This window comes from Styela clava, chromosome 8 (genome assembly GCF_964204865.1).
Source record: "Styela clava chromosome 8, kaStyClav1.hap1.2, whole genome shotgun sequence".
In the NCBI taxonomy this organism is placed as follows: Eukaryota; Metazoa; Chordata; class Ascidiacea; order Stolidobranchia; family Styelidae; genus Styela; species Styela clava.
In genome coordinates, this window is record NC_135257.1 from 13,069,627 (window position 1) to 13,097,198 (window position 27,572).

The 27,572-nt window shown below is 33.8% G+C and overlaps 3 protein-coding genes across 4 annotated transcripts in view; 2 read left to right on the top strand and 1 right to left on the bottom strand.

The window, feature by feature from the left end:
- Window positions 1–16,693, bottom strand: part of LOC120345914 (uncharacterized) — a 29,916-nt gene extending 13,223 nt beyond the window's left edge. The window contains exons 1-21 of one of the 2 annotated variants that reach the window (XM_078115155.1): window positions 16,580–16,693; window positions 14,165–14,325; window positions 13,894–14,087; window positions 13,442–13,472; window positions 12,901–13,037; window positions 11,328–12,461; window positions 10,581–10,685; window positions 10,069–10,151; window positions 9,553–9,678; window positions 8,978–9,072; window positions 7,697–7,878; window positions 7,115–7,313; window positions 5,314–5,403; window positions 4,767–4,854; window positions 4,328–4,431; window positions 3,372–3,536; window positions 2,612–2,744; window positions 2,101–2,224; window positions 1,163–1,269; window positions 501–614; window positions 23–129 (exon numbers count right to left, since the gene is read on the bottom strand). In XM_078115155.1, the coding sequence (XP_077971281.1) occupies window positions 23–129; window positions 501–614; window positions 1,163–1,269; window positions 2,101–2,224; window positions 2,612–2,744; window positions 3,372–3,536; window positions 4,328–4,431; window positions 4,767–4,854; window positions 5,314–5,403; window positions 7,115–7,313; window positions 7,697–7,878; window positions 8,978–9,072; window positions 9,553–9,678; window positions 10,069–10,151; window positions 10,581–10,685; window positions 11,328–12,461; window positions 12,901–13,037; window positions 13,442–13,472; window positions 13,894–13,949 (3,180 nt within the window). In that variant the 5' untranslated portion in view covers window positions 13,950–14,087; window positions 14,165–14,325; window positions 16,580–16,693. Of the gene's footprint in view, window positions 1–22; window positions 130–500; window positions 615–1,162; window positions 1,270–2,100; window positions 2,225–2,611; window positions 2,745–3,371; window positions 3,537–4,327; window positions 4,432–4,766; window positions 4,855–5,313; window positions 5,404–7,114; window positions 7,314–7,696; window positions 7,879–8,977; window positions 9,073–9,552; window positions 9,679–10,068; window positions 10,152–10,580; window positions 10,686–11,327; window positions 12,462–12,900; window positions 13,038–13,441; window positions 13,473–13,893; window positions 14,088–14,164; window positions 14,387–16,579 lie in introns of those variants that run through there. The other variant, XM_078115156.1, reaches the window with a different exon arrangement.
- Window positions 16,694–17,825: 1,132 nt separating this feature from the next.
- On the top strand, window positions 17,826–24,533 carry LOC120345286 (uncharacterized). Its single transcript, XM_039414665.2, has 14 exons — window positions 17,826–18,167; window positions 18,534–18,660; window positions 19,017–19,106; window positions 20,020–20,217; window positions 20,717–20,779; window positions 20,863–20,965; window positions 21,046–21,240; window positions 21,322–21,441; window positions 21,762–21,839; window positions 22,092–22,163; window positions 22,253–22,274; window positions 23,197–23,324; window positions 23,442–23,669; window positions 23,966–24,533. Exons 1-14 carry the CDS (start codon window positions 18,050–18,052, stop codon window positions 24,467–24,469), a joined length of 2,046 nt encoding a protein of 681 aa, XP_039270599.2. The 5' UTR covers window positions 17,826–18,049; the 3' UTR covers window positions 24,470–24,533.
- Window positions 24,534–25,177: 644 nt separating this feature from the next.
- On the top strand, window positions 25,178–27,568 carry LOC120345284 (heat shock 70 kDa protein 14-B-like). The gene has a single exon (XM_039414663.2). It carries the CDS (start codon window positions 25,478–25,480, stop codon window positions 26,975–26,977), a length of 1,500 nt encoding a protein of 499 aa, XP_039270597.2. The 5' UTR covers window positions 25,178–25,477; the 3' UTR covers window positions 26,978–27,568.
- Window positions 27,569–27,572: the final 4 nt, after the last annotated feature.

Sequence of the window (27,572 nt, forward strand, 5' to 3'; positions counted from 1 at the left end):
TTATTCCATTTATGAAACTTACAGATTTGATTGACCAATTTGTTTTCACGCTTTTCTTTGCTTTCTCTTGTGCTGGGGAATTCCAGCAAATTATAACACCAGAACCATCTGCACTGTACATGTTGAGACCTGAAAATAATGTGATGAACTTCAGTGTGCATATGCTTGAACCTCAACCTATGTTATATTTGACATGGTTGACACATGATATTAGGAATCTTCAACTACAACAAACTGATTAATACAGGGTAAATACTGTCCACAATAATCTGTAATTCGAGCATCAGTTTTCCAAGCTCAATAATACTAAGTGACTTTAATTAGAAATATGATACTGGCTATTATGTTCAATAGTTTAAATATTGTGGACCTAATAATACTTCAAAGAGGCATGTTTTCAAAGTATATCTAAAGTTAATATTGACATGAAAATTTGATTCTAAATCTAATATGAATCTGATTTGAATTTGATTCTTTTATTTATAAAAGCTTGCAATTACCTGTTTGGTCAAATATAATAGAATTGACGATAGCTTTATGACCATCTAATTCTTGTGTTAATTGTGAAGCCACTGACGCAATGTTCCACACACGAAGAGTTGTATCATAACCACCTAAATAGCCATTCATTGATAATAATTAGAAAATGTGAAAGAGAAGCATCATCACTTAGTGCAAACCCTGATTGTGGCGCAACAGGGCATCTTGTATAGAAGTTTCTGATAAAGTCACAATTCTTACTTTCTATGCTAATATGTTAATTTTAAATATGGGAAGACTACCAGGAATGCCCCAAATGAATATTTGAACACATCAAAATCAATTACATTAAATAAAACAAATTTTTGATTGTAGGAAAAAAATAAAATTGTTCCATTTGAAAAATGGGCTCCTATGCAATTGACATTTTGGGCTAAGCCGAAATTGGGCATCTATCAAAAAATGATCAAGCATTTATAAATATAGGTGATTTGAAAATTTTATTGCTGTACTAGACCAATCCATATCTTTTTCAGAATGCATTCATGTAGTAAATTATTCAAATTGAACAAATTCCCTTTAGCTAAATCATCTAATACTTCGTAACAAAATAATTTTGTAAAAATATTATACGAAAAAAATACTTCTTTGAACCTTTTCTCAGATGAAGAACTTAATATACCTGTTGCAATCAAATACTGAGCAGTTGGATGGTAAGATGCAGAATACACATAGCATGGATGAGGTAGTGTATGCACTGGTTTTTCTCTCCTATCCATATCCCAAACTCTAAAAAAGATCTTTGAATGTTATTAAAATAAAACGTTCTATAGAATATCCAGTACTTTGTAATCGAAAGTTTGATTTGATATTGGAGTCGCACTCGGTCGTAATTCCAAATCTTTCAAATCAAACTTTGCGACAGACACTCAAAAACCATCAAGTTGACTAGGCATTCTCAACAAGCAATCGAAGAATTCTTGCATGGGACAAAGCTTAAAAGCAAAATCAAGCTTGGGAGCAGGAGTTGATATTTCCTTGAACTTGAAGTCAAGAACTGGTGAGTGTCAAAATTCTTCTTAACCCACTGTCAGAGCAGAAGACATTTTTAAAATGGCTCAGAAAGAAGTCTGATGGAATTTGTCCATGGCTCTACAGCCCTAAGAATAATAACTAGAATTCGGTTCGAAACCGAAGACTTATCGATCGAAGGTTAGGGGATCCCCCAAAACAGTGGGCTTACTCCATAGTAACACCGTGTGTCCCATCCCTAATTAAATGATAACTCGCTAATTATTCGACATAATCCATCCAAAATCAATAGGCTTCTGATCCGAGCTAAGATGAATGCACATGCAAAATTTGGAGCAGATTGAACCTCGCTTTCGTGAGATATCGCGTGCATCTAACACACAGCCATACAAATACCTATCAACATACTTACTGATCAAAATCGATAAGTAATAATAACAATATTGAAAATAAATGTCAGTGACAATTATTGACATCAATTCCAATCAAATTTATATTAGAATTTTCTTGCTCAGTTAATGATCAGAGTTGGTTATGGGACATACTCAGCTACTGATTTATACAAAATCATAAAAATCATGAGCTTACTGAGCAGTTCCATCAGCAGAAGCAGATAACAAATATCTATCATTTTTTGACCACTGTAAATCATAGACAAGTTGTTGATGACCAGTTATAACTCCGATATCTTCACCATTAGGAATCCCATACACTGAAAATATAAATTTGTTGAAAAATTTCAATCTTGCTACTATCCAGTAGTGAATCAAATTGATATTACTAGTGCTAGAAATAATGTGGCCCATATGGCTGAAATCACGAGGTTAAAAAAAACACTTCAATGCTGAAAAATCAGGATGGAAATGTTGAATACATTTCATTTGAACAAATGCTAAATATATATAAAGTTACCTCATGTAACATAACTAAAGTACCATCTATTTACCAGTAGCAAGATTTCACTTTTTAGAGTAGCTCGATTCACAAAGTTTAAAATTGATTTCAATATGCAGAATTGACATTACTAATTACTATTAGATAACATGAAAACAAACACCTAATATTGTTTGTAAGGTTTTATACTATGCTCAATACTCACACAATATAGGATAAGTTGTTTCATGTCTGCAAGCGACTGCTAATCTTGTACCTCTGTGAGAAAATTGAAGAGTAAAAGCTCCTTCTGAACCACCCCAGAACCTCAATAATGGAGCATTTGGAATTTTACAAGTCTAAATATAAATTGAATTAGAATTAGAAATGCAAAATATGATTGAATTTCAAAATGCAAAATATGATTGAATTTCAAATTAATGAGTAGCAATAAAGAAATATCACTTTCTAGTAAAGAAGTGACAAACAATATGCAAAATTTGGCTATTATCAAATTTGTAACTATTATCAGAAGTAGAGCCGGCATATTATGGGCTAACATACATTTTTATTCACCAAGAATAAAAATAAATTTATGTTATTGAGGCTAAAGGTTTATTCCTTTATGTAGTTATTTATTATACTGCTTTGACAACACAAAAATAATTCAGATATTTGTAATTTACAGACCGATAAAAAAAATGTAATTATGATGTAAGTGAATTTACACTTGCTATATATATTGCAGCTCATGATATGGCAGAATATAAGCCACTGATCCAATTTTTCATGAGTCACAAAACCAATTGTGTTGTGATCGCTAGTTTAATATCGCTTGTGGCAAATACAGGATATTTTAAATTATATTAAATGATCTAGCTTACAAGATCCATGGAAATAATAGAAGAGAAAAAAATACTTTTTCTGTTTTCTAAAAATGTTTGTAATAAAATTTGTAATAATGAGACTGACGAAGTCACACATACCTGACCAGGTAATCTTGACCAAAGTTGCATTGCAGCAAGATCATCTTCTTGTGCCAGAGACCTACTCTCGGATTCAGCTTGTTCCAGTGAATTATGCATTTCATTAAAATTAGAAAGACCTTCTTCTGGTTGAGTTGCAAACATTGATCTTGAAGAAGCAGCGACCTTAAATCAAATAATAAGAACAAATTTGAAGAATATTAGCAACTCTTAAAGAAAAACAACAGCTTTATATTTAAATGATTTAATGCTATATAATACTACGAACATTTTAAAATGAATAAATGAGTAAAATAAATAAACGATTAATTCTGATTTAATATAATCTAGAGAAATTTTCGAACAAAAACCTTAATAAAAATGACGTGTGCTGTAAGAAATTTAAGAAAGCAAAAGGTTTAGGAAGATAAAATTATGTCTGGCTACATCTAAACTGGCACCAATCAGAATGTCTAGTTGTATTTCAGTCAGCTTATATCAAAAGTTCTATTTTTTCCAATCAATAAAAAAAAACATCATATACAAATTTTGAAATGAGAAGAGAATCAGACAGTTTTACTGGAGGAAGCCGCAAGAAACCAAAGTTGTCAATGTTCTAATATCTAATTGAAAAAATCAGGAATTCTATGTATGTAGCTACTGTTATTGTCTGTGAGTGTTTTATGGTTTTGCAAAATTATCCAACTAACATCTCTGACTAGAGATAGATAATTGAAAGAGAATGTAATAAATAGTCACCAGATCACCAGAAGGACGGTATCCCTGATTTACCTGGGTTGCAGAAGCAAAAAGCCTCTGTTGCAGATAATAGAAGCCATCAAAGAGATTACAATGAAAAATGTTGTAACAAGTAGGGTAAATATCAAGTCATCTAACTTTTTCGAGCATGACAGTTTGGGCTTATATCGAATCCATACTTTTACCAATGTATGCCTATTTGAATCTGACATACTCACAGATGATGGAGGTACAATAGGTTTCACAGTAACATGTAATGTAGATGGATATCTCTGTCTTGGATGATTTAACCACCAGTCATGTGCAGGCTCAAAATTGGTATCTGAAGTGAATTTTCCAAAATAATGAGTCAAAATCAACTTAAAACTGTAGCTACAAAATTACCATAAATATTTCAAAAAGTTAAAAATAAACATCTAAAACATTGGTATGATGCCGAATATATACAGAATAATTATGTTTGCATTATTTATATGAAATAATGACGATAAATTACAAAAGTAAGGCATCGTAATTAAAACTCTAAATCAAACTCATACAGATAGGCTACATGCTGAACCAAAAAATTTCAGTCTATTTAATCACATATTAGCTTCCTAATCAAGAGCCATGCATGAGGACAAATATTTGCCAAAATAATTTGTTTGCTAATATTACCTTGTTGATTGCGTCTTGTTTTAGGTGGGAAAAACAACTGCAACCTCATTTTTCTACCAGTGTTCGGTTGTCCGTTGGCATTCACAAGCTAAACAAGATAGGAACAAAACTAAGCTAACATTTGTATCGAAGTGTACATTATTAACACTTTTTGTGGCATAAAAACTTGGTCCAAATTACAGAAAATTATGGCAAGACCATGGATGCGTACATTCTACAATTATATTTTGAATATATAGAATATCAAATATATATTCTAAATTCGGCCATGTTCAGCCAACAAATACAAACCAAAGTTTATTTAATGAGAAAACAGGAGAGTAAAATCAAACAGTGATTTGACTGGGTTTCTTTTTCAGAAATTAAATGAAGATCATACTGTGAGATTTCAGTGGTTCATAATGATAATTTTATAATGAAACTATTATAAATGCTCCTATAACAACGACTTTGATATCAAATTGGAGTAATTGAATAAAAGAACTCGTATTTCAGACTTTAATTCCAAAAAATGTTCAAAAATTGTAAAATTCTGAATTTACTGTACCTTTAGAAAAGCCCATGCTATATTGTGCCACCCTTTGTCATTTATACCTCTCTTGTTATTCGCTTTTGCCATCGTGACAAAATCTCTGATCTGTCGAATGAAAAGCATGATATGATAAAACTAAAAACTTGTATGTATATATTGAATACAAATACAAAATAATAATAAAATGACCTATTAGTTACCCTACGAGTATGGTTGATCGAACAGCAGTGGTTATTAAATGCATTGCACCGGTGCCACAGGTTCAAAAGCATTCTGACCAACTCATTCAGGTCAGGTCATTCAACTCAGGCTATAGTGAATTTCTGGCCTTCTCAAAGCAGCTTTTTACATAATATTAGATGGCTGCTTGTCTAGAGCCTTGTTTATAGATATGAAATAATAGATGTAAAATTTATTTATTAAACTTTTTGAAATTGATTTGAATTATTAATACATTACTTTCGATGCAACGATGTATAATAAATTATCTCATTTCTGATTTTTTTGGAATTACCCCATAAAAACTTGTCCTAGTATTACTGATTTAGAGTTGACGTAGAAAATACGTTACTCCCGTAGTTAGGGCTGTCCAAGCGAACCGAATATTCGAAATCGAATCGCAAATTATTCGAAGTGCTTTTCCGCCAATTCACGAATCACTAAAATTTGGTACAAAATGCGCATCACGACCACGTTTGCACCACGTTTTTCACCCGGCAAGCAAAAACATGTTTCTATCGCTTTCTTTGCTGTAAAAAGGTCTCTCCTAATGGCATTGCCCATGACATGTAATTATTCATTTCATGCATGGTCGTAAATGAAAAGTTATCGGTAACAAAGATTTAAAGATGACATTTTTTGGGAGAACATAAGGAGAAAAAGGCAAATTTAGTGTCAGCAAAAAACGCCAGTTCTGGAAATAGAATCGATTTGTAGCTGTTGAGTCAGTAATCATAGGAACATGGTACAGGACTGATCCACGTTTTGGAGGTCTTCTTCAAATGGCAACACTTTGTATCATCCATTCATTACTATGACAAATAATTGCACTCTTCTATATCTATATTCATAGTTATTTATAATTTTACTGAAAATTACACCAAAAATATTGAGTTAATAATACGAATGATAATGGGATTAAAATAGCAACTACAGGCATTAAAAGAATCTGTGCAATTTCCAACTCTTAACACTTGATAGTTTTCGAAACCCTAATTATTTGACCAGTTCAAGGAGGCTTGTGATCTATTTTTATAACTCCGGAAACATAGAAAACAATGGAACATTGCAAAATATTTGCAATTATTTAGATATAACTGAGCAAACGTCACAATATTGAAGAGGAAGTTTTTATTGTACATTAGAGACAAAATTTAGGATTGCGCAATAATATTCGATTATTCGGTTCGATTCCAGAAAAATTATTCGGTTCGATTCGAATCAAAAAAATATTCGATTTTGGACAGCCCTACCCGTAGTATATGTACCAGGTTAGGGATAGGCCATAATTTTATTCTGGTTTCCTTTATTTTAGTTCTATTATGAGTTCGGGAAATGTTTGTGTTAGCCAAGTGAATATACTCCCTGCCCATAGACTCCTGTCCATTTACACAACTTGATGTGAAGTAGGTGAACAGAATTAGTACCTCCATATTGGTACACATATTTCTGGAGCGCCAAAAATACACCTGTATATTGACCAGTAAAGAAAGAAAAATTAAATCTTTGGCTTTTCTACCTTTACTCTAACCAACCAAGGAAGAGAAAAGTATATTTCAACATTTCTACAAGTTTAAGATGACAAAACTTTTCTTACAACAAAAAATAAGACAGGTTTTACGACACCAGGATCTGTTGACACTCGAGTTAATTTCATGAAAGACTCGTTAAAAATTAGAAGTTCTTCCCATCTTGGTAATAAGGAACGATTAACTTTGAAGTCATATGGCTGTGTCATCAATGGTACAATGGAGTTCAGAAGCTCACTCTCATAAAATGAAGATACATGCCGCGATCTGAAAGACATTTAATTTAATGAAAACAATTTACAAAACAAATTTAAAAAATCAAAAATTATTTCAATGAGTGAGATAAATGTACTATTTTTTAGGATAAAATAATCAACCTGTGATAATAATTTATGTGCAGTTGATTCATTCTAAATGACAAGAGTTGTAACACTTAAATTTGTAATTTAGGCATAAAACGCACAAAAACAGCTTCTTGTTATTTGAATTCATCTACTAGAAAGATAAAATAGTTTAAACAAAACTACATTATAGTTTTTCAATCAATTTCTGGTCCAGGGTTACTAAAATAAGGCACTGCACACACCCCTAATTTAAAAAACCTAATTTAAAAAACAGTTAAAACCTTTCGGTCTAGTAATTGATCTCACCTGTCAAATTTATTTAAATACTGTCCTGTCAGACTATCGACTATCGATACTTTCACCAATGGATGAGCAATATATTTTGGATCAACTCTTATTTGATCACAATGGTGAACAGTCACACCAAGTATAGTTCCATCATCTTGTACAGCAGCAACTGGTTCATTAGGAGGAGCATCGGCAGCATCCTAAAAAACAATTGTATTCGTGGCAAATGCTGTCCATAAACATAAAACAGGAATTATGAAATAATAATATCTATAACTCGAAATTCCAAACTGTAAATCTTATTTTAATTCGTTGAATGCAAAGTGAAATAAGAGATCGTTTCACTAAACTGCTATTGTTGCTGGGATAAACATTGCAACTCTCTTCGAATAATGGGCCAACTTCATTCAAATTGTGGCTTTTGAAAAATGAAAATGCCTCTCATAAGACTCACCGTATTTGCTCGTTTTGTAGCCCGGGCCCATATTTTTTTCAACCAACTCAATAACCGGGCCCTTGTTATTTTCGATCAATGCACGGGCGCTTGTTATTTTCGATCGTTACAATAATTAATATATTATTTCCAGTTCTCAAGTATGATTTAAAAACGAGAATAACGAAAATTTTGACTTTTTCCACGCACCGCAGGTACAAATCCGCAAGAGAAGAAAAGTTTTGCGACGCCCTATCAATATTGAAACGACGCACTTGGGCGTTGCGGCGCCCAGTTTGAGAACCATGGCGTTACGTAATCAATGCTATCTGTTATGTGCTTGGACGCCTAAGGTGTGAGTGTTATCTACCGGCGCCTAAAATTCAACAGCGGTGTGACAAAAGCGCTTCTTATTTCCCATTGTTCTCTACCACTGAAAAATCAGCTTTTACATCTGGCGGGTATTCAAGTACCGGCCCTTATATATTTTTATGTTTTGTTAACACGGGCGGCTATTCAAGCAGGCCCTTAATCAAGATCGGGCAGTAAAACGAGCATATACGGTATATATTCTTTGCCTGATTCTTGATGACTTCAAAATAATGTGCCGCTTTGTTAGACAAGACCCACCACCTGACTTTTTGCTCAGCAAACTGTGTCAAATCATATAATATCCCAGTTCATATGAATTGCATTTTTTTTTAAAAATATTTCATTTAAAATATAATGGAAATGAATAATGATGAATTTCATTAATTTCAGGTTTAACTTAGGTAAATGCTAACTACAATACTATAAATTCCAAAAAAGACTTTCATGAGCACCACAGTTTCAAATTCTGCTCAAAAGAGAAAGCCATATCTTACTTGATTGACAGGAACATCAATCATAGGAGGAGTTACATCACCAGCTCTCTCTTCCTGCTGACTTGTTTCTGAAGTAGGCAGTGCTCTTGGTGTACCTGAAACATATATCAATACGTTTAATAATGATACAAAAAGGACTGATAGGTGTTTGAACCAGGGGCCAAAGATTTTGCCTACCCTAACTGGCGGGACATATAAGTGTGACCTAAAAAGTTACATTTTATGAACAATATTTACAGTGTTACAAAAGAAACAGTGGTAAACAATAAGCCTCGTACCAAAAGTAAATTTAATCGCAATCTCAACAAATTCCTTGAGTTTTTTTTAGCTAAAAATCAAAATTTGGTTTCAGTTTGGTTGTGGCAGCATCAGGTGGGCCAGATTGAATTATCGAACAGGCCGGATTTGGCCGGGGGCCATCCTTTGCCCATGTCTGGTATATGTGGTATTCACATAAAAATATTCCTCATTTATCATACTTTTCCGAGCATGAACCAAGATAAGATTATGATTGAGACAAAAATTAATATTGGGCTTTTCAACTCTGTCAAATGAACCGCACAGAGCACACTTACTGCGCTTTTTTGTTTTCTTTCTTCTTCTCTCTGTAGTCTTTGGAACTGTTTCTACTTCAGGAACTAAAGATTCATCATCATTATGAATATTTGACGTTGCTTCTGTTGATTTGCGTGGAGTTGGCACTAAAAATTAATAAATAATCAAATGAAATATTCTGTAAAAAATCTTTTTCGACCCAAAAATATTTAGTAATAATAATAACATGAGTATTATATCTGCAAGGTTGTGCAACAGACGGTCAGCCGGCTGCAACCCGGCCACTCCAAGACATTCAGATCGGCCCTTGTCAACATTTTATGATTGAAACAGTGCTCATATGGATAAAAATACATAACGTTTTTTTTGTTCTTGTCGCTACGTTAAATCTTCCGTTTTTTTGCCTGGTGATATTATTACTTAATAAGGCTGAGCGATAGGCACTAAATGTATTGTGTGGCCCAGCTAAATGTCTGAAGTTGGTTATGTGGCCTATCGACAAAAAATGTTGCACACCCCATGCTATAGACACATACCTGGTGTAGATGGATTATCTTCATCCAAATTTTTTACAGGAGTTCTTGGCTTCTTGATCGGTTTTAGTTTGGTTTGTGGCAAGCTAAGGAAGAATGTATAAAATATTCAATATTCCACAGAAATACTACAAGCTGATGGGAAACTATGCAGAACTATGGTTTTACTGTAGCAAATATCGGATTAAAATATTGTAAACCTTTTAATTTAATCAGGACCAGGGAGCTGGTTGGAAAACGCAATCGCTCTGTCTGGTTCAGGAGCTTCATTTTTGCATCCTTGAGCTAGGCATAAGCCACTTAACCCATAAAAAATTTTTGTAAGGCCACAACCCAGACTTTTGGTTCCAGAAATCCTAAATACAATTTATATTTTTGCTGATAAGCAGAATAGCACAGAGTCTCTTTAGAGCAGCACAGCACTCTTTCCAAAGTCAGAATTTATAATTCATAGATCAGTCTATTCAAATTATAAACATTGAGATTATAATCCAGGTTTTGAAGGAAAAACTTACTCAGTTTCAGGTTGTCCTTCAGCAGTTCCTCCTGTTTTGACTTTTTTCTTTTTAGTTCTTGGTGGTGGTTTCTTTGTAACTTCTTTTGTAGTGTCATCGATGTAACTGGAAAATCAAATAAGAGGGGATGTTGTATCTGAGTAATGATATATTATGTAACAAGGTTTATAATAACCTGGAATACGCGCTTCAAGTGTGATTTTGAATACTACTAGAGTACATAATGAATGATATTTCAAAAACGGCGAAAAGACAGAAGTAGAAATAAAATATCAATATAAATGATGTCAGTAAATATTTTAAACTAATTCTAGCTCACTCAACTTGGCCAGTTGGTCTACTCAATAGAATATTTTCTTTCATATTCATCCCAGGGGAGAGTAAAGCCAATCATATGGCAGACCACCACAGCCTCTCATCCACTAACCAATCCATGTCGAGTATGAGAATTGTTAATCAATTATTTGTTTCAGATGCATGAATTTGGTGGAGGAAGCCAGAAAACGACCAGCAGGTACGTGAATCACCCTACGACAGAAAGGAGTCTAGCAATCCTCTTGAACATATTTATCCCCAAGCGAAACCACGCAGGGTAATCAAAGGTGCGATGGCAAGCTTCGCTCGATATGCCAACCACCGAGCCACTTCACTCAAACCTACTTACTGAATCTTTTATAACAAATATTTTTAACCCTGGAAACCCCATTTTTTTAAATAGAATATTTCAGTGACAAAAGACTATATCACCTTTCAAATAAGTCATTTTCATGTGTACTATCATAAGAAATCTCAACTCCATTTCCATGCCAGAAATCCTTCCAGAACTCATCTCTATTTGAGTGTTTCTGTGTTTCCTCTGATGAATAATCTGTTTCTTGCTCAAGTAAAATTCTTTCAATACTCTCAAAAGAATTCTCAAGACTCACAATACTGTTGCTTTCTTTTTTTATTATATCGCAATCAGAGGTTCTTTGCCATATTGATTTTAGCATTCCAGTTTCAGACTTGTATTTTTGACTGCCTTTATCAAATATTTTCCCGGCAAGATTCTCCCAAACTATTTTATAAAGATCTGAATCTGATTTTGTGTTATTTACAATCAGCGTTGCAGATTTCACTTTGCCAATTTCGTTCTCATTTTCATGAAGTGCTGGATCTAAATCTCTGTTATGTATTGTAAATTTGACCTGACCGTTAACAGACCGTCCAACACTGCTTTGTAAACTTCTCCTCTCATGTATTGTTTCATGTTGTCTCATTAAAATTTCACTACAAGAGTTTTGAATTTTAGATTTAATTTTTTCTTTAATAAGTGTTTCAGAATGTTTCTGCCATATATTTCGAAAAAGCTTCGATAAAGAATCAACATTTTTGACATCAATTCTCACAGAAAAATTACTGGATAATATTGAATTATCCTGATTGTGAAGTGTATCATGCTGCTTCATTGAATCCTTTTCACAGCGCAACGAAGCATTATCATCATATTTACTTTTCTTAGAACTGGAAGACTGAAAATTCAACATCCCTGTATTATTATTACTTAGCAAAGCTAGTTCATCTTGTTGATTTGTTTTAAAAGTAACACTTTTTCTGTGAGAGCTTTTTCTGGATTGCTGTTGGTTGCTGTGCACAGTGGTAAATAGGTTCTGAAAACTCACATCAGTGCCTAACTCAAACTGTTTCGCTCTGGTATTGTTTTGCTGAATATTTTCATCTGTATCATTATCAAAAGCAACCAGATTATTTGGATTTCGCTTTTTCTTTTTAGATACTCCATTCCCACATGAAGGCATGCATATCGCTGATCGCAAATCAATATTTGTACCATCCATCTGTTCTTTAGGTACCGGTAAATGCTTCGTTAAACCTACTCTCAATCTGAAAACAATAAAAACTTGTATTGTACAATAAAAACTAAAAACTTGTACAATAAAAACTAATATTGTTAAAAAAATATGCAGAAGTCCAAGGCGAAATGACTGTTCTTCAACTGGTCAAGTAGTCTGATGGAAAGATTGGAATATTCATGACAAACTAGCTGGCGCTGATAGTTGACTTCACTATGAATGAGAACAATTTTTCATATTACCGGTAGTCCATATGGAAGTATATCAACATTTGCAAACAACTGAATAATGGCAAGTGGCATTGTTTGTACTCTATAATATTATCTAAGTTCAACCAAACCTTAATTAATAATAATGAATATAAGAATGAGCCTAGATAAATGTTGAGAATTTAATTTCAGGTCTTTTTAAATTATTTTATTATTTATCACCAAATTTAATACCTATGAATTTGAGATTCAACAATTTACCCTGTATCTTTATTTTCCTTTCCTTTAGTCATTCCATTATTTCTCAAATTTTTAAGATTTTTTTCAGCTTCTCCATCGTATGTATTACTTTCAAGTAATGGGTCATCCTTCGTCAAACTTCTTTTCAAGTTTTCAGCCTAAATAATGAAATATATTATTCGAGGGCAACTAAAATCAACAAAACATTAATAATATCTAGTCACTCAAATGAGTCAAACAAATATTTTCTAATTAATTTATGTTAAACAAATGTGTGATTTCATTTCCAGTATACATTATGGTACATCACTACAAGCCAGATCATAGAATTCTCAAGTATTGTACAAATATTGTTGAGATAACTTCAAAAATGATTCAGATCTGAATTTAGTAGAACCGCATTTTTTTCATTGCATAGGAGGGTTCATAACTGACAGATTACTATGATGTAACTTTAGTTGATATTATAAATTTAAGACTTGGAACAAGCTTTGTCGTGCATTTTTCCAATTTAAACTTTCATGCCAGATCAGCAGATAGAGAAATGCAACAGAAAACTTACCATTTCACTTCTTTCTTTTCCATTCTTTTTACTGAAAATAAATATATCAAAATTGCAGTCAAAACAGTAAATGTATTGGTCAAATTAAATATTTTCTTTTGTACTGATGTCATGGGAGATGAGAAGATCAGATTCCAAAAACACTATTTTCAATAAAAAATTGCACCAAGTAACTCTACAGTTGCTTCACGAAAATTATGAAAATTTGTTTATCAATGAGGCATGTCAGTACAGCAGTATGTTCAATATAATAAACAGAATAAATGAATGAAATATAATTTATTAGTCAATGCCGTCGAAAAATAACTAGACTATAACATCACAAGTTTGCCAGAGGCATAGATGTACCCTAACTGCCTAAAGATATAACAAATGAATGGATTAGTAGCTGAGAAATAATGATGCTGACAAAGAAGGCAGCCATTAACTCTATAGAATGAAAATGTAGTTACCTTCCTGTATCTTTTAAAAGTTGTTCAAAAATTTGTCTGGTCTGATCAGTGGTCATTCTGTTATTATAAAAGCCTACAAATTTTCTTCCCAAATATCTTTCAAATTATGTCCAAAAGCAAGAAATTCAGCCTACCAACGTTGACTTGCAGACTTAGTTCTGTAGTGTTCAAAAAAGCTTTAACAGTTTAGAGGGCTGTAAAAATATTTTTTGCAGTTTTAATTTCTGTATTTGCAATTGAAGATAAGAAATAATACAGTAATATTTAATACCCTGAATCAGTTGAGTCTATCCAGTTACTAATGATCATTCCCAAGCAGGACAGACACGGAATTCAGGAATCTGATCCATGGTCGCCAATCGCTGAATGGCCATACCATGCATACTGGCCAAAATTTGAAAATAGTATGAGTTGTGAATTCCTAACGTAGCCCTGCAAATCACAAGCTTGCGCTGTTGGCCTGCCCGGTATTATGAACAAAACTCACAAAGGTATACTGATTTTACCTTGATTTATGAATGCCTGGTATTATGAACAAAACTCACAAAGGTATACTTTTTTTTTTTTTTTTTTTTTTTTTTTTTTTATGATTCCACAATGTGGTTTATGCAATATATAAAAATCATAAAATAATATATGAACAACAACAACAACAACAAGTATACAAAAATAACAAAGCATTTCATTACAGTCCATTGATTGTATTGTCCATAGTATCCCATTGCCATTGATATGTCCATCATGTAATTTCCATAATCCATAATGTTTGATCATTATTTATATTTTTTAGTATTAATTATTAAAAAAAAATTTTAATATCTATTAGTTTTGATACTATATATCACATCGTTAAAAATTCACAAGTTATTATAAATGATATCTAGTTCTCTTGTAAAATTAGGATATTGTCTCAACTTTTCTATATTTCTTCTTGCTATAAGTGACTTCTTAATTCTCATGATTACATTGCTAACATTTGGATTAACTTTTTGAAAAATTACTGTATTCCTTTCAAGCCAAATTTTGTGTCTGGCAGTGCAAAATAATAATATTATAGCATTCCGTTCTATTTTGGACAAATGTGAATAACATAGGTGAGTTAAATCTAGTAAAATACAAGTCATGTAATTATTATTCAGTACACAATGATTGATTTTTAATGCAACAGAAAAAATATAATCAAAAACATTTTGCGTAAAAGGACATTTCCAAAATAAATGAGAAACAAACTCAGGTTCTTGTGTGCAAAACACACATAAATCATTCCCAGAAATATGTTTAATTCTGGGCTTTACTTTAACAGAAAGAATATCCCACATTAATTTAAAATTGAAAGTTTTTATGTTATTGGACAATATCTTACAATGTATTTCAGAGCAGGCTCCTTCAATTGTACCATTACGAAGAAATACAATTCTGTTTCCGCCCTTCAATTTATTCACAATTTTATTATATAGTACCCTATGTTTTCCTTGTTTTAAATCATCCCCGGTTATGTTATATTGTCTAAGAAAATTAAGCAACTCTCCATAATATTTATAAGGAAAAAAAGCATGTGTCACATTATTATTAATCGGTATATTAAGTAATAAACAAAGTTGTTGTCCAATATTATATTCAATAATATTGAATGCTGATTGTCTACAATACTCAATTTTGTTACTAATCCTATCACAATAATAGTCGAATGCAGTCATTACATATAAACACATAGTAAAGGAATATTTATCATGTCATAGCCTCCAACAGCCTTGTTTTTGCACAGTGTCTCAATTTTCAATATGTTTCTGCCATTAAATATAAACTTTTCTTGTTAAATATAAACATTCACTTGTTTTGCAATTTTTAATGGGATGGGATATAATCTTGCACAGTATAAAAACAAAGGTAGAATTTTCAATTTTATTATCAGACATTTACCATCTAATGATAATGGAATATTTGAAAGTTCATCTATGACAGTTTTTGCATTATCTAAACAGTATTGCCAGTTTTCATCGCAGGTATCATGATTTGAAACCACCACTCCAAGTATGTTTAAAGTCAAGACAACAGGTACTTGTGAAAAAAAATTAGGATTGCTCCATATTCCTAATTTTAAAAGTTTAGTCTTCTCTATGTTCAACTTCATTCCAGTTGCTAATTTGAATCTTGTCATCAAATCCATTGCAGAATATACAGAGCTTTTGTTACATAGAGTCAATGTGACATCGTCTGCATAACTAATGTGTTTAATTTCTCTGTTGTGTGGTATTTTTAAGCCAATAATTTCTTTATGGGAATTAATTTTAATTAGGAGAGGTTCAATTGCTATGATAAATAAAAATAAACTTAACGGATCTCCTTGACGAATTCCTCTATCGATTCGATTCTCCATGTTTATTATGTTCTTGAGTACATAAATCCCTCAACAAAATGAGATTTTCAGATATTCTTCTTCCCGGAATTGCATACTGATGTCTATCTATGATGTCAGGTAATACACTTTTTAACCTATTTGCCAATATTTTTGTAAAGATCTTATAGTCTGTATTCAATAATGCTATTGGTCTGTAATTTTCTATTTGGTCTGGTTCTCCCTTTTTATAAATTAAAGTAGTATATCCCAATTTCATGTCTTTTGTTATTTGATAATTTTCAAATATTTCTTCCAATACTTCAAAGAATTCTGGTATACTGATTTTACCTTGATTTATGAATGCCTAAAAACTTCCTCCTGAGTCGACGGACAGAACGATGGCGTACTTGGAAACGAAAATTGTTCAAAAGTATTTATATACGACACTATGCTTCATTGATTTGTAAGGGATTGTTGGCGTTCGGATTCAAATCCGGTTCCTAAATCACCCCTGTAGTTTTCTGTCAATCCCTTCACTCGTGAGTAATGATTGTTCATATGTATGTTTGATTTGCACATGGTGATGAATGAATACTACTGCATCTAGTATTCATTCATCACCATGTGCAAATCAAACATACATATGAACAATCATTACTCACGAGTGAAGGGATTGACAGAAAACTACAGGGGTGATTTATGATAGGATTTAAATATTTATCCTGAGAGAGGAAAGTCGATAAGACGGCTTGACCATATGGCGAACCACGGCCACGTCCAGTTACCGTATTATTCCATGTCGGGTATGGGATTAGTTAGTTATTTTTTTTTCGGAAGCACGGACTTGGTGGTGGAGGAAGCCGTAACCGACCAGCGGTTACGTGAACCACCCTACGACGGCGAGGAGTCCAGCAATCCTCTCGCACATAACCATCCATGTGCGGTGGCGAGCGTATTCCTAATATTGAGGTTTATGAATCCTAACGCTTGGTACGATGAGCCACACCGCCATGACACCCTATGTGTAGAGCTGTGACACCCTATGACGCAGTGCTGTTTTCAAAGGTGGAATGTGAAAAAATGGTTAATATACATTAGTCACAAGGAAGGTAGATTAGGATTTGCAAATTTTTATCCCGGGAGAGAGGAAATTTTTTGAGGCTATTTTAAGAGTGCTTTTGCGAGTTGGCGCCTGTGAAATGGGGTATGTGTTTCAAACCATCATTATGATTCATCGCATACAACAATCTGTTTTTTAAAAGTACCGTTGAATAATTTTAGCCTAGTCTATCACAGCTATTTCTACACTAATTTTTATAACTGCAATTAAATTAAAACTCCTAGGAAGACAGGGTGACCATTGAATTATCTGATTTACATTTAAGTTTCCAAAACACAACTGAAAACTAACCAATAGAGTTCAAAAATGCGAAAACTAGGTAATGTTTACGACCACGATTGAAAATCTGTATGAGTGAGAAAAGTGTCTGAGCGGATGCGAAAAGGGAGCATTGTTACGTCACTTTTTGCAATTCGCTGATTGGCCAATGTCACGAAGTAAACGAGGAAGTCGATGCTGGGGGAAAGGTTCATGGACGTTTCCCTGACGCTTGAAAAATTCTCAACCAACCCTGCTTGAATATCAGTCTGAGCGAAAGAAGTGTCTATGAGCGACTGCACAAATTGGCATTGTTACGACGAAGTTGATTTATTGCTAAATGGTCATTGTTACGTATAGGATGTCATAATGATTATAGACACCATTCATTGACGTCGTCGTAGGAGTTGCCTACTTGCTAATTCACTTTTATAAAAGCCATGGCTATGTTTTCAGGTAGCGGTGCTCCTTCCGCGTTGCAAAAGTTTTTAAATGAGCTCAATGCAGATGTACAGGAAAAGCGACGAAAAATAAAAAAGGAAGAAGAAATAATAAAAAGTAAGTCTAACACTACCGGTATCTTCGAAATAGTCTAATCTAATTCCTTTGACTCAAAATTTGCGGGCTTCGAAAGTTTTCTTCCTTTCTATAATTTATATCTAAGTCGATTACGTCGGATGTGGCCGTCAATTTTATCCTGGGAAGGGCCAACAAGGCACGTTAGAATAGACGCAATGTCTTGTCGGGTTTTGGTATGAAATGCACATTTAGTTCAATAGTTTGCAGATCGGAGCTCAAATTAACAAGCTGCTAACATTGTCAAAATTGATACTTTTGGCTTGAACTTTTCCTACTTACCAACGTATGAGCCAAATCGGTTTCTCCGTTGACGAGACATTGATTGAATTTTTCCCACTTGTTTAGGTTTTCGGGAAGAATTGTGGAGTAAAAGAGAGAGGATTCATATATTTCAAGATAAAACAAGAGAGCTTGATGAGGCTGTGAAACAAATGCACGAAGTTTATGTGAATCAGAAACGAACTCTCGAAAGGTTGCGTACTGTTATAAATATTGGTATTACGCGTACAAAATGACCATAACAGTTGTTTACAGTATTGAAGAAATTCATTGCGTTTTACTTCCCTAAATTACGGAACTATTTGCTCCCGTTGATAAGAGAATGTTAACATGAGTCATAAGACTTAACTAAATCATACCCACCTGCAGAATAGAGAATTTGTCAAAAAGACTTTGTTACTGAGTACAGAACCAATGATATATTTTCTCAAATGATCAAAAAACGATTAATTACTATTAACCTGGATGGAGTGGATGGATGAGACCAATATTTGAGAAACTTTATAAACCAGAAAATATACAAAAAGTGTTTCTTTTTATATTTTGAAGGATAAAGGAAAATGATAGACTCTTGGATGAACATACAAATGCAAAAGCTGAAGAGCTGCAGAAAATAGTAGAGGAAAAGGCCAAAAGAAGGTTCGCTTTGTTACTTTAAGAATATGTGACCCGATATAAAGTTGAAGGAATAGAATTGTTTGGTTGGTGGATCAGAAACCAATATCTTCGCTAATGATATACTGTACACACATATATTTAGAAAATTATAGGGAAGTTTCTGTTAATATATATTTGTTTTTTGATCACATTTTATTATCATCACGCAGTTCAATTTTCCACCCTTCCTAATTCGTTTATGCCTTAAATATATAAATTGTAGTAGTCGTATTAAAAGGTGATAGGCAAAGGTTTCTGAGATGCATTTGTGAAATTTTCTAAAAAACGTCTCCTAATAAATTGCATCCATAAGTTGTAATACAACGTTAAGAAGCGGACTAACAGCCTATAAGGCGCGGACATCCCTGAAGGAATTTTCGATTTTATTGACAATGAAGCATAAATAAGTCATAGCCGTATAGATAACATCATGTTGAATACAATTTACTTTAACACATTTAGCAGTTACAATATTTTTCGAAATTGTGGATGTTGCGTTATCAAATTTCTATTTATGATAAAAGTCGCGTTGCCATATTTATGTACATCACTTTATTCGCTCCTCACTGAAAGTTGCGCTCATCCGGTCATCGGTCCGCATACGCATCGGTCTAATGAAATCATATTTGCAAGAGAGTTTGTAGGAAATGACCCGATCTGAGTTTCATCTCTGACTTCAATACAAACGATTTTTAAATAAATGAATACCAATTGTGAAATTTCTTTCACAATATTAATTGAAATTTCTTTCACAATATCCGTGGTTTTGGTTACTTCAGAGGTATACTTTGAGCCCGGAATGGAGAGCAGAACACTTGTTAAGATCAAACCTTTAGTTAAGACAATAAAATTGAATAATACTAATTTACGTAATTATGTATTGGATATTTTTAAGATTGGAACTTGAACAAAAGATAAATGGACAGGAGGAAAAGCTTGAAAATTATAAAAGAATTTACAAGTCGTTTCCGGGTGCATCGGAGCTAATGCAATTGCAAGACGAAACGCGGAGAATGGAAATAAAAAAGGCTGATGTTTTGAAAGAAATTGATATTATTGACGGTGAAATTGTTTCATTGGAGCAGCTGAGAGCAGGAAAGAGAATTATAATATTATTTCATTCATTCAAATTTGAATAAGTAATTATTTGAATAATATTTTACGATGGGATGTTTTGAAATAACTTATTAACCCGATCTTTGTTTCCCGGTAATTCAGCATTTGTTATAGGTTACTGAATAAACGTTATCTAGAAAAGATTTCGGTAATCACAAATTTTTCATATAATATGTCAATTTCATATGAAAATCTATCTTGTTTGCGCCATTGCGGGATCAGAAAATACACGATCTCCGAACTATATATTTTATAAAACACTCCCCAAATGACCATCCATATACTGTTTTTTTACATCATCCTCGAATTTCCAAATACCAGAGTCGACAAAGCTTGTGGCGTGGCCAGCAATATAGAACGTTTTTATGATTGTGACAAGCTACTGTATTGCTGATAACACGACGACTTTAACATGTTATTATATCTCGCGAATATATGTTACAGTAAATATAATCGCTACCATTTTTTTTCAAAATAGAACAACAAAAATGCGAAAATGCTCAAAAGTTCAAGACTTTACATGAATGGGGGGTTTCACTGTAAGTTGAAAATCATTGAAAAATGTGGTTGGTTCAAAATTTGTGCTTATTATTCATTAACGACGTGGATTTTTCATTCATAGTGCGAAAAAATATCTTGAACGAAGAGTGCGAATGAGTACGATAAAGTCAATTCAGCAAAAAATAGAAGAAACAAAGTTGGATATCAAGAGAATAGCAGCGCAGGTCAGGCAGATTTAGTAAATAAATGAGTCTACACTACACAACTAAGTCTACTACTATATTTCTTCTTTCAACTTTCTCAGAAGGTAGAAGAAGAAAACAAACGTAAAATAGAATTGGAAAAAGAAAAAAAACGTATTGCGTCAGAAGAATTACGTAAAGCCGCTTCATCTCCTACTCTCCTTGTTACGAAAAATATTCAAGCAAAATCTCCTCTAGAATCTACCAAAAGATGGTCATTTACCAGCAAGCTTGGAGGTATTTTCAAATCGTCAACGGTGAGTAAAGAAATATTCCACGTAATTCCAGATTGTGTTGTGATTTAATATTTTAAAATTTGCGTTTTCCGAATATTTCAGAATTTCAAAGGTTTTCAAAAGATGCAAAGCAATTTGACGTCGCCTCTTCGTAATTTCGTTAGAAGCGTTCCAAACTTGAAAGATTCGTTAAAACTGAAGGACTCGACACCAACAATTAAAGTTAGAAAAACTTTGTTCTTTTTACTCTTTGCGAAATGAGGTTCATTTCCACATTATAGCAGCATGGTTTTGATATGCGTTTTTATATGAAACACTATGATGTTTTCACTAATGGCACGAAATAACTAATTCTAATGATAATTCCTCGTCGATCGATATTCTTAAAAAGAGCTTGAAAATTTGAATTAAATTTGTCCAGTCATTATAAATATTTATTCGGTAGTTTTTTCTCAGAGCTGAAACACAACTACAAATGATTCATACTGTAATTATGAAAATATTCGAAAAGAGATGTTGAATTGGTGCCTAATGTTTTTTAGATAGCAGCTTCCAGCAACACTTTGCCGATATCACGATCGCAGTCATTGAGCTGTCTAGCAAAAGGAAGCAGCGGATCGGTATATTTTCATTTTTCCATTATGTGGTTGTTTATAATCAGATAGCCATTGCACACCAAATAGACACTTCAAATATATGTCTTCGATGCCTATATACAACAAGCCATATAAAGCAAAGGTTGCACTCAATATATATGTTACGATGAAGATTTATGAACAAATGATGTATCAGTTCTACCATGAAAAAAAAACATAGCACATCTGTAATGAAATTTTGTTCTGTGTTAATAGTAACAATTTTCATGTTTACAGATAACAAAGTTTTCAAATATCAAAGGATCAAATTCTCTACAAAAGTGGATTTCGTCAGCTGGAAACCATAACGTCAGTATATTTTCCATTGATTAAGGTTATAGTCTGCTACTATCGTCGTATTCATCGATCGTTAATTTTTACATATTTTGTTTATCTAGGTTCAAGAAACCTCACCTCCAAGTAAGTCATTATAAAATGTGTATTCGTCATTTTGTAAAAAACAGAATAATAGTTAGCGCATCCGGCTAGTTTTGTAATCTAGTTTGTAACATGTTTAAAGTATTGGGAACTTTCCATTCTTAATATTACGTGGCTGGCGTTGAAATAAATACATCATGACAATTCCTGCTTATTCAGTTGACATTCTTTTGTTATGAAATGTTTTAGTCGAGGAAGATTTTTCTCGAAGTGATTATGCATCTGTAAACGCATCAGAAAAAAGAGAAATTTATTAAAAATCGCTCTATCACTTTTTTTTCTCAATAAACATAAGGTTAATTATTAGTAATCTCAGAAAAGCAAGTTGTAGCGTACAGTGATGTATGCGTCTGTTTGTTTTCTTACAACAATGATTAAGGACCGTGTCTAAATTATGATAGCTTAATTGCCCACCCCAACTAGAATAGGATAGGATTTAAATATTTATCCCTGGGGAGAGGAAAGCCGATAGGACGGCTCAATCATATGGCGAACCACGGACTCTTGTCCGGTCACCATTCCACGTCGGGTACGGGATTACTTAGTTATTTGTTTTCGTGATCATGGACTTGATGGTGGAGTAAGCCGTAACTGACCAGCGGTTACGTGAACCACCCTACGGCGGCGAGGAGTCCAACAATCCTCTTGCACATAACCATCCCTGCATGGGATTCGAACCCACGCAGAGTAATCAGAGTGCGGTGGCGAACGCGCTTATGGTGGATAAATAGTAGTATATATAGCCTACATCAAGTAAATTCAAGAATATATTATGCAAACAATTTTCATTTTAACAAAACTAATAGGGAAGTTTCTGAAATATTTTATCACGCTACGCAATATGGACGATAGGTTCTGCACAAATGAAAGTGATTTCAGTTGGACTTGTATTATATTTTCACAGGCGTTCAGGAAAAGATGGATATATCAGAGATTGACAGTAAAGATAATATTCCGCTTCCAAAGCCGATATTTCAGTCACCTAATGAAGTTGCCGCAGTAACGTCTTTTACCGACAATATCGAAATAGAAGTATTAATTATCTTATTATAGCAAAAATAAGTTGAATAACATGTTTTGTTCCAAATTGAATAGTTATGGTAAATGTTTTTTGGTCGCGTTCCATTTTTACACGACACTTTCTTTCAGGATGATACTCCGTGTTCTATGCAAAGTCCAGATTGCACGATTGCCGAGGTTAAAATAGATTTGGAATCGAGTGATAATCAAGCCAACACTCCGATCAATAGATTTAATTTTGCTCGTGCGTGCAAATCACCAGAAGATGACTTCCAATTTCCGACATACGTATTTTCTAAGTCTTCCAAGATGGAAGAAAGAACAGCTGACACTGATAGCAGTATGCCGTCATTTTTGGCAAGTATAGATTTTGTACGCAATGATCAATTCTAAAAGATGGAATTTGCGTCTTATGGCACACACCGACCTGTCAAGATCAGTAGTGGGATCGTAGTTAATCGGTCTATTTTATCCAGATGCATTTACTTGAATAGTGAAACACCCTTCTACGACTAAAAATAAAATCATCGCGCCCATTTATCTCCCGCGAAACTCGAACCTGCGAATCGACCCTCCTTAAGGCATTTAACGACTATGAAACGTTATTCATTTGTAAATATGTTATATTTTTATTTATATATACTTCTGAATAGGGCAGCGATGGAAATCCTTTTGGAATTTTTGGTATGGTTTCACCTTCAACCAAGAGTCCTGACGAAGAATATGAGAAGGCAGATTTCCAATTTGCTGTTCCATCTGCACCACCACCAGGCAGTACTAAAAATCGTCAATTAACAAAAGGAGAAACAAATTCTGCGGAAACCAACACTATTTTCTCAAAAATGATGTGGTCCGATTCTCCTCAAACGCCGAAAGAAAACGCAGCGCACCAACTTGGATTTTTTGCCCTCTCGCCTGATTTCAAAGACGCCAACATAAACGAAAAACCATTGATGCCACCGTCGCCGGTGATGCCATTCAGCTTTTGTAGCAATGAGGGGGGAAATATTACACGCAGTGGGTCTGGTTTCGCTCTTTTAGGAAATAGCGAAGAAGATTCCGCCATGGAAACAAGTAAAGATACCTTTACCGGATTCGGCTCTTTCGACACTTCGAAAAGCAGATTTGAAAGCATGTTCAAATTCGGAGATTCATAATTAGCTTTAAAACTATTATACAGCCATATTTGACTGACTGTTTTGTTTTTATTTTAATTTTATACTGATTATAGAAACTGAACATTTCCAGCCTGGCGAACTTGACGTTGTTGACCTGTTGCGCAACACCCACAAGGTGTCCTCAAACTGTTTTTGTGGGGAAATGTGATTCCATGTTTATTGCGGCTGGGCATTTGGAATTCCTCTTTTTCTGCTTTTTTGTGGTGTTTGTTCTATTTGTTACTAGTTGCTTTGTTTTTTGAGATGTTGTACTTTCACATGCGAAGTTGTTTGTGGCATTTCCTTAAAAAAAGCTTTTAAGACAGCTTAATCCTGTAATCATATCACTTTATCAGGCGAATTGTGTATCGGTACCGTACCGGTACCGCCACCTTCTTGTCTGAGCGGCCACATCCACCCTTTATGCCCTTGATACTGTTAGTGATGTATCAGTTGTGCATCTCAGTTGTCGCAGTATCGGTTTGCTGCTCAAAGTACTTGTAACGTTTTTATGAAGTAATGATAGCGCTGCCCCTTGTCTTGTAATATGTATTTCAGTATTTGGTAGTTGTAATTCACATATGCCTATATTATTTTGTATATACACGTATTGTGGTTATACTGATATGAGGAGGAGGAGGATTTACATATTTATCCTGGGGGAGAGGAAAGCCGATGAGACGGCTTATCCATATGGCGAACCACGGCCTCTCGTCCTGTTACGGTACCATTCCAAGTCGGGTATGGGATTAGTTATATTGTTTGTTTTCGGAAGCATGGACTTGGTGGTGGAGGAAGCCGTAACCGACCAGCGGTTACGTGAACCACCCAACGACGGCGAGGAGTCCAGCAATCGAACTTGCGAACCCACGCAGAGTAATTAGAGGTGCGGTGTATTCCTAAGCCCTAGCCCTTCAAGTTTTTCACTCTGTTCTTATTTTACTAGATGATCATTTAATATTTAACTATATTATAAGCAGTAGTTCAAATATTCAATACTGCAATATCATGTCTATTGGTGTACATTTGGGAAACACATCAGCCTGTATTGCTGTAAGCAAAAATGGGAAAGTTGATGTTGTTGCAAATTCTCATGGTGATCGTCTTACTCCAGCAATGGTGACGTTTCTTGCTGACGAAACTCTTGTTGGGTTTTCGTCCAAACAGGTGGCACATCGTTATATACAAGAGACTGTTCGTCATGCTAACAGTTTACTTGGAAAAAGGATGGACAATTATAGTGGAAAAGAAATGAATGGTACTCAAGATGATATGGGATTCTCTTTGAATGAAGATGGAATGCTGGTATTCAATGTAAAACATGGACAAAAAAACATATCCCATTCTGCGAATCATATCGTAAAACTAATTCTCGAAAATATTTTTGAAACTGCTCGCAGTCAGGCTGGTAACGATGTAAATGAGGTTGTAATTTCTGCTCCTATTGGATACACATCATCTTACCGTGACACTTTGACAGATGCTGCTTCCAATGCTGGATTTGAGGTTTTGCGAGTCATCAGTGAACCATCAGCTGCGGCCTTGGCATATGGCGTTGGGATGGATGCTACGGAAACCTTACCGTATCAAATATTGGTTTTTCGTGCTGGAGGAATCACTGAAGACGCTACACTTCTTGAAGTGTGCAATGGGATGATCTGTATTAAAAAGTATATAACAAAACAGTATGGGGGAGATGTTTTGACAGAAGATATTGCTAATCACTTTGCATCCATATTTGAACGTGAAAACAGAATGTCTGTGGCTCAAAACAAAAGAGCAATGAGTAAGCTTAAAACCCACTCAGAAAAGTGTAAGCATGTTTTGTCTACTATGCCATCAGCGTCGTGCCATATTGATTCTCTATATGATGGGAGAGATTTTAATGGCAATATTTCTCGATCAAGATTTGAAATGCTTGTAAATGATCATCTTCAGGCACTTGTGGCACCAATTAAGGAGATCTTACTTGATACTGATGCAAATGATATTAAAAAAGTTATAATGTGTGGCGGAACATCAAATATTCCACGATTACAGGATATGGTTTCAAAATTGTTACCAAAATCTGAAATGTTATCAAGTATACCACCTTCTGAAGTAATTGCCTTTGGTAATGCTACCGAAGCTGGTTTGTTAATAAGCCTGGATAATACTGAATTAGCGGATGAAGATTGTGAAATACCCGCAGCACCTGTTGATATTTATTTACATCTTTTGGATAAGACTGATCTGGCTATCAAGGAAAAAACTTTCTTACCATTTACAGTAGATGAAGATTATTTGATTCCATTGGATAAAACAGAATGCTCTGTTCAAATATTATTCAAAGATTCAACACAATCAGAGGATAGTGAATTTCAAAAATTGTCTGAAATTACATTGGATAAACTTACACCAGGATCATGTTTACATGTTCATCTAAAGTATTTTGCTAATGGACACCTTCATTTTACGTGTTTGGATAAAGACAGTGGTAACACTAAAACTTTAACCATTGGGAGTTAATGAAGGAGCAAATTACATGTAATAATATTCTTAGGCAATTTTAGAACATATCTTGACACATTTTCATATGTAATTCAACTTCAAAATATTTTCCACCATGAAAAGCAAAATAACTGTTAGATTCTGCTATAATATTATTTCAATTCTTCCACAGTAAAAGGTATTCAAGTTCATTAGCTGAACATACTCTTGAAAGAATTTGGCCAAATCACAAGAACTCAAAATATTCATTTATATGAAAAAATTAGCAATTTGTATGAGGCTACCTAGTATATGACATGTTGTGTTGTTACTACTGTTGTGGCTAGAAGACTACTAACCAACAGTTCCATGGCAGTATCAATTGAAATATTAGAATCCCTACAAAATTCCATTGGCATTTATTTGACTTAATTTTTAAAGCATGAATAGGATGTTTTTATTTACCGTATTTGGCCAATACATTCTGCTAGTATACGACAGTGAATATTGCTCGACTATCTTGAGAATTCTGTTTGCTATAGTACGTATTCTGTATAAGGTTGAACTGCAATTATTTAAGCATCATCTGGTTCGTCATTTCGATTGTTATCAGTTATTTTCAATTTCAGATATT